This window comes from Chenopodium quinoa, unplaced genomic scaffold (genome assembly GCF_001683475.1).
Source record: "Chenopodium quinoa cultivar QQ74 unplaced genomic scaffold, ASM168347v1, whole genome shotgun sequence".
Lineage (NCBI taxonomy): Eukaryota > Viridiplantae > Streptophyta > Magnoliopsida > Caryophyllales > Amaranthaceae > Chenopodium > Chenopodium quinoa.
This window is the reverse complement of record NW_018743327.1, coordinates 4,408,330-4,415,578: the sequence shown is the minus strand read 5'-3', so window position 1 is coordinate 4,415,578 and position 7,249 is coordinate 4,408,330. Positions and strand designations below refer to the sequence as shown.

The window sequence follows — 7,249 nt, the reverse complement described above, 5'->3', positions numbered from 1 at the left end:
GTTTTTTGAGACTACTACTGAGCCCTTGGGTGATGGGACCCAAATAATTGTACCCAAAAACTGGGTACCTGTAGACACCCAAATGTGTCTCCCCAAAACCAAACCCAGTGATGAGTACCTTTCACGTCGAATCATAATCGAATGAAACGAAAGTGTGGAAAGGTCTAGTGTTGCGGAAAGTTTTATTTCTTTTCTCTTCTCCCTGTTTTTGAAAACTTTATTTTAAGAAAACATCCAATCCAGTTTAGTTGGTCCATGATATGGGTCCAATAGTGGTGTAGTTGGATGGGGCTTGCAAAGACCTTTCCAACGATATATTATAAGCCCAATTCCGATGAATATTGAGGAATTTATGGCCAATTTACTAAAGTGGGCCCGGTTTGAGCTTTAAGTACGGCCCAATGATCTAGGGGAGGGCCTAATATGATTTATCATTCCTAATGTAATTAGGAATGGTTTTGGTCTTCTAGAACGTTCTAGAAGGTTTTATCATTCTTAATTCAATTAGGACTCTTCAGAGTTTTAATTGGATCAAATAGCATTTTCGATTGAAATTATATTATTTTATCTTCCAGTACGGGAAATTTATCAGATTTTTGAAAACACGTTGAAAGCCGATTTGGCGTCCAACCCTAGGCCTTGGCGCCTGGAATCAGGATTGGCGCCAGACGCCAGCCATTGGCGCCTGGCGCTAGCCACTGGTCCTGGCGCCAATGAGTCAGGGCTGGCGCCAAGGTGATTTTGTGGTGTTCAGACTCTGTTTTGATAAATTATCTTTTTTGGCTGATTTTCTCTATAAATATCGTATTTAAAACTCTGTTTTCATTCACCAATGATCAATATTCATTGACCAATAATCAATTCTCTTCTTCATTCATCAACTCTTTTCATTAACAAATCGTTCACCAATTCTTTTCATCATCTTCATCTCTTTCATCAATAATTCTTAGCATTCATTCATTCTTCCTTTAATACTTTGCTTTTTAATACAAAATTCCGCATTCACAAGGTCTAGAAACACCTAGCCATATTCGAAGTTGCCTTCGCCCTAGACGTGAAAGGTTTTAATTTCTGAGGGTTTGGTCCCCAAATCTCTCTTTCAATTATTTAATTTAATTGTTTTGATTATTATTTTCCTTGAAGTTACTAACGTGTGTATTTTGTTATTAGAAAGAGGTACGAGGCATCAAAGTAAGTACGTTAATTGATTAATTGATTTACGATGTAGATATCATGTTTATGTTGTTGTTATGATTCCTAGTATCATGTCTAGGGTAATTTTAATATTAAATATGATTGCTATGATGCCTTTTATTCTCTTCCTAATATTTATTCATGTTAGTATCATGTTAGGGTTAAAGATTTGATTTTTATTGCTTAGTGACATGCTAGGGTTTGTTATTAATCTTGTTAGTATCATGCCTAGGATCTTGCTATGTTTATTATGCTTTAACATGATTATGATTATGATTGATATTATTATTATTAATGATGTTGATTATTTATAATGTTGCTTGATACGCATATTATTTTATTTGTTATTGCTTAATCACCTTTTTATTGCATGTTTGAAGGGAATTGGTATTTGCAATCACGCTTAATAAGATATTTAATAATCTTGTTTAGGTTAATTGTGATTATAATTCAAGTGATCGCCAATAATAGTTTATTTGTGCATTAATATTCAACCAACATAGATTAAACAGGTTTAGGGTTAATCCTATTGATTGTATGTTAGTCAGAAAACGCACATGAATACGATCAGAATAAAGTAGAGGCCTATTATTAGGGCAGGTTCAATCTCTTTTAGGTTGGATTTGTACCATCATCCCCGAACCCTTATTTGGTTCATGACCTTATGGAGTTGACGATCTCTTGGATCGTTAAGTGGTGTAACCTTCATCCTATGAACGGTTTACAAGTTCCTTAAAAACTTGTTGGCGACTCTTTTGCTCTATCTTCTTCCCTTTTTGAAGCCACCGTATTTTAGTGTATGATCAAAGTGGGGTTTAAGTTAGTGGGATTTAAAGGCTTGAAACTATTCCCTACAGTACCCCATCTGGATTTTCTGAAGGATGAGGCGTTTCTTTCTGCCTGTGATCTTAGCACCATGTTTCCAAAGGGTAGAATTACTATACATCTGGTAATTTGTCGCCTCTATTGATGCACTGGCCGTTTGATCATTTTATTGATTTAAATGTTCTTGTCTTTTACAGAAGAAGCACTAACCATGGTAGATGTCAATAAAACGCCTGCAAAATTGGCTGCCCTGCTGAGGAAGGAATAACTGCTGCAGAAGAAGGCGGCCTTAAATTCCAAAGAGGCTAAGAAGGATGGGGTAAGACCGCCTGCCATACTTCCTAGATTTTTTGCTTTAACATAGTGATTTGCCAGTTGTAACCCCTCTTATTCATTTGCAGAGTGGCAGTAGAACCATTCCCCGTTCTATAAGAAACATGCTCAAGCGGTTAGGGAAGAGTTAAACAAGACCCCAACTAAGTGAGTAAAGAAAAACTTCTCCCAGGCCGTCTCTTTGGCCAACCCAGGTCGACCTACAACCGGGGGTAAAGGCTCGGTTGTGATGAAGGCTCTGAGCGAAAGCTCGGAGCGCGCTGGGAAATTGCCGAACGCCTCTACGGCGTCGAAGAGTGGCATGCTATTCAATGCTGTAGACGGTGCTGCAATGGCTGGGGAAGGGGAGACCTCCTAGCTTAAAGTCCAAGGTAAGCCTAGTATTAAACTCCCTTGGCCGCTTGACTATGTGCGAGTCAAGACTCGAGTTAGCCCCTCTAGAGGTTTGATAAGCAGCCGGCAAAAATTGGATACCACTTATGCTGCTTTCTCACCAAGTACTTCTTACGGTGCAGATGCTACCTTAGAGCCGCCTGATGTACAGGCATTTGCCAAGAGGATGGTAAGCTCTCTGACTAGATAAGAGAAAAGCTTAGTGCCTAATATGTAGGTAGTGGACTTCGACCAAATCCAGGGCCTGCTGGCTGAGGTAACCCAATGTTCATTTGGTACTTCATTCAATTTTTCCTTTTTTAGTTTATTCAAGTGCTTAACTTGCCGCATGCCCCCTTTAGGCAATGCTGAGGGTAGAAGGGCTAAAGGTCCCCTTCAGGCGAGAGCAAGACAAGGTAAACGATGCTAAACAGAGTGCCTCTAAAGCTCTCCACTCTACTGAACACAGTAAAATAATGTGTGACGCATAAATTAAAGCAGAAGAGTTGAAACAAGAGGAGCTAATAAAGAGTCTGACGGCTGCAACTGACGTCGCCAACGCCAAAGTACCCGACCTTGAGTTGGAGTAAAAGAACGCCAAATCTGACCTTACGGCGTTGGGGGAGGCGGACAAGGAGAATACCCAGCTGAGGGAAGATGCCAGCCGGCTTAGGCTTGAGATAGTTCCAATGAGGAGCAATCACCAAGAGGAGCTCTCCAAGGAGTAGAGCCAGCTGGTGGCGGAGAATGAGCGGAACACTAAGGCCCGCCTAAAGCTTTCCTAGAACCTTCTCCACCCAAACGTTGAGTTTGAGTACTTCAAGCTGAGATACGACTACGCCACTGCGGTGTATGATGCTGAAGTCTTTAAGGAGCAAGCCCCGCCTCCATTTAAAGAATGTGCCTTGGATCAAGGCTTTGAGGTTTCTGATGGGGAGGAGGAGAGGGTCAAGGACCAAGTCGACCAAGTCCAAACTTGCCAAGTCTCAGTTGATCAAATCCCTCTTAGACAGACTGAGGCAAAGCTCACTGCCGGCCAAGACTAGCCGAAGCAAACCCAGCAACCTTAGTTCAGCCAAACTTGTATTTGTTCTACGAAAGTATGCCATCTTTGTTTTCTTCGGCATGTGATCCGTGTATGTTTGTATTTTACCAACTGAGGAGTTGGGTAACAATTTCTCTTTTCTTGCTTTTCTCCGGATGTATATCCGGTTAACAATATCACCCGACCTTTTGGCCGATTTTGGAATAATGAAGTTTGTTGACTAAGCCGGTTTGTTCAATTGGTTTTGATTTTTGCACTTAATTTCTGCATACGTATATGTATAGGATAGCTCCCGCAGAACTATCGCCCAACCCCCAGGGTGCACACTCACCACCGAATAAGCAACTAAAGGAGATAGTACGCCTATAAATAGAGGGTAAAGTACAACGGAAAAAAGGTTAGACACTCAAGTTATTACACTTTCTATATCTCTCTAAGTACACTTTCTCTCTCTAAGCACTCTCTAACTTAAGCTTCGGAGGGGGGTTCCTCGAGCCACCCCCGAGGGCAGTTTACGTGTGCTGCCGTGTGTAGATTGTTGACGGGACCCAGCTTACCTAGCAGAACCCTTGGATCCATACCTGGAACAATTGGCGCTAGAAGGAGGGGATTGGATCATCTAACATGAGGTTCACCAACTGAGCTAGGGACTAGTTAACTAACCACCATGGCCGGAGAAGATACTGTACAAACACCCGCGTCCAAAACTAATGAGACCAGCCAAACACCCCCAGTAACCAGCGATCCAAAAGGATCCACCGGAAACCCCTAATCGACCATCTCACAGAAATCCAACCCCATCGGATCGACATCAGCCACTGCTAAAGCAGCGGCGAAACCAGTAGATCTGGTAGGATCCATCTCTATTTTCAAGTACGGAATGCCGTTAACAGGCGCGAACAATGAGCTTATTGTTTCAGCACCTGTAAACCAGAAACCGCAACCCGTAAATATGCAAGCCATTCTGCAGAGCCTCTCTAAGTGTAGCTAGGAGCAGCTGGCTGCAATGACAGCGGTCCTTACCAATATAGGTAAGGGGGCAAGCCCATCATCGACAACGGCAGCTGCGGAGCCCGCAGCGAAAAAGCCGGAAGTCTCAACTCTCACCCTCGAGCAGAAAGAGCTCATTCACCTGAGGAAAAAGGTATTGGAGCTGGAAGCTCGCAACCTGAATCGAGAATAGAGCGTGGAGGAAATAACCCCCGCTCGAATCAGCCCGGAGAAGCGGGTCCCTCGGAGTAGGTCATCGGCCGCAGAGCGAGGACCCAGCCCGGAGAGAGACAAACGAGTGCGAATCCAGGTTGTTCCAGATGATTCCCCATTTTGCCGGGAGATTCTGGAAGAACCCATGGAGAAGGTGAAGATGCCGAGCTGTAAGTACAATGGAACCACAACACCCCAAAGCCACATATCAGCTTTCGAGAATCATATGGTACTCTACATCATGACAGACTCAGTCTGGTGTAAGGCTTTCCCACCAACTCTGGAGGGGCTGGTAGCGGAATGGTACGGCGCCATCCCCAAATGTTCTGTGTACTCGTACAACCAGCTGAAGAGAATGTTCTTGGAGCATTTCATAACCTTGGTGGACAGAACCAAGATGACAACCGAGCTAATGTCCCTGGTTCAGGGAAAGGATGAGCCCCTAAGGGAGTTCATCACCAGATTCAACAAGAAGGCAACAACCATCCCAAATATGAGCCAGGAGGTAGCGCTGTTAGCAATGCAGAGTGGCCTACTACCAGGGTCACCATTCAGAGCATACATGGGGCGTAAGAGCCTCAAAACTCTCGCTGAAGCGCTGGGTAAAGGGCATGAGTTCATCAAAGCAGACGAGATTGACAGAGTAATGCTGGGTAGGAAAGCAACAGGTGACTCAGTTAAGCGGGCAGAGGTCACCCGGGCAGAGAACACACCCAGGGTGGACCAGCCAAGCAGGGCTGAGCAAAACCGCAGAGAAGCGGACAGGGTAGTGGGACTGAGATGGTCCGATCCAAGGAGAGGGCCAAGGCCTGGGAAGTTTGATCAGTATACCCTACTAACTCATTCCAGATCTCACATATTCAGCGTAAATAAAGCTGATGATAAGTGGCAGAGGCCTCCAAGGATGGTAAACAGGAGTCGTGATACCAGTAAGTGGTGTGACTTTCACAGGGACTATGGCCATACCACTGAGGAATGCACGCACTTGAAGGACAACATAGAGGACTTAGTCAGGAGAGGATACTTGAGTCAATTTAAGCAGCGTGATGACCCTCCCAGAAGAATGGAGGAGGATAGAGCGGGCCGAGCTGACCGCAGAGGAGGTCATAAGGGCCTAGCTGGAGACAAGGATAGAGATGGCAAGCCAGAGGGTAGGGTGTACGTGATCAGCAGGAGTCCAGTACATGGGGGGGGGGACAGTTAATAGAGTGCGGGCTGACCTGCGAGCAATGATACATCAAATAAACGACAATGATAAGCGTAGATGGCCACCTCTTCCCCCGCAGCCACGAGCCATGTTTGACGAGTATGACCAGAAGGGCATAATTTACCCTCATGATGACCCCCTGGTGGTGACAATGAGAATCGCAAACTGGGAGGTGGATAGAATACTGATAGACGGAGGCAGCTCAGACAACATCATATACATCAGTGCGTTCAATGAGCTGAAAATGGACAGAAAAGACCTGAGGAGAGTAAACTACGAGGTCACCGGGTTTAATGGCTTGGGGCTTACCCCAGAAGGCATAATCGAACTCTCAGTCCAGGTAGGAGAGAGGTCAAGAAGGCGTGATGTCCGAGCAGAATTTCTCGTGATAAACTCCCCTTCACCCTACAATGTAATCATGGGAAGACCGCTAATCCACAAGATAGGCGGGGTGGTATCCACTTACCACCTGGCCATGGCTTACACAACTAATGAGGGTCGGTCAGCAAAGCTCAGGGAAAGCCAGAAGACAACCCAACAATGTTACATAACTGCCTTAAAGCAGCCTGCCAAAACCAGGAAGCAGTGCGGTTCCGAGAGAAGGCTCCTTGAGCAACCTGAGAGGAAGTCGAGGAAAAGGAAGCGTGAAGAGTATCACAGGGAAAAAGATAAACATAAGTTGGCAATGGAAAACTTCGAGCCTGCAAAAGAAGAAATGGCCAGACCACTTCCCAGCGGGGAGCATGTCACAGTCGAGCTCACAGAAGGTGATCCCTCGAGGACGGTGAAGATTGGGAAAGACATTGATCTAGGAGTAGGGGTGCACCTCATAGAGCTGCTGAGAAAGAATAAAGACATTTTTGCATTTTCCGCAGATGGGATGCCCGGAATTGACCCAGCAGTCATGGTGCATAAGCTGAATGTGAAGGAGGATATTAGGCCAGTCAGGCAGAAAAAGCGAAGCTTCTCCATGGAGAAAAACCAGGCAATACAGGAAGAGGTGGAAAAACTCTTGGAAGTAGGATTTATTGAACCCTGTGGCTATCAAGAATGGTTAGCCAACGTGGTTA

The 7,249-nt window shown here is 44.9% G+C and overlaps 1 protein-coding gene across 1 annotated transcript; it reads left to right on the top strand.

Moving 5' to 3' along the window:
- Positions 1-5,117: 5,117 nt before the first annotated feature.
- LOC110737320 lies at positions 5,118-6,176 on the top strand. Its single transcript, XM_021917680.1, has one exon. It carries the CDS (start codon positions 5,118-5,120, stop codon positions 6,174-6,176), a length of 1,059 nt encoding a protein of 352 aa, XP_021773372.1.
- Positions 6,177-7,249: the final 1,073 nt, after the last annotated feature.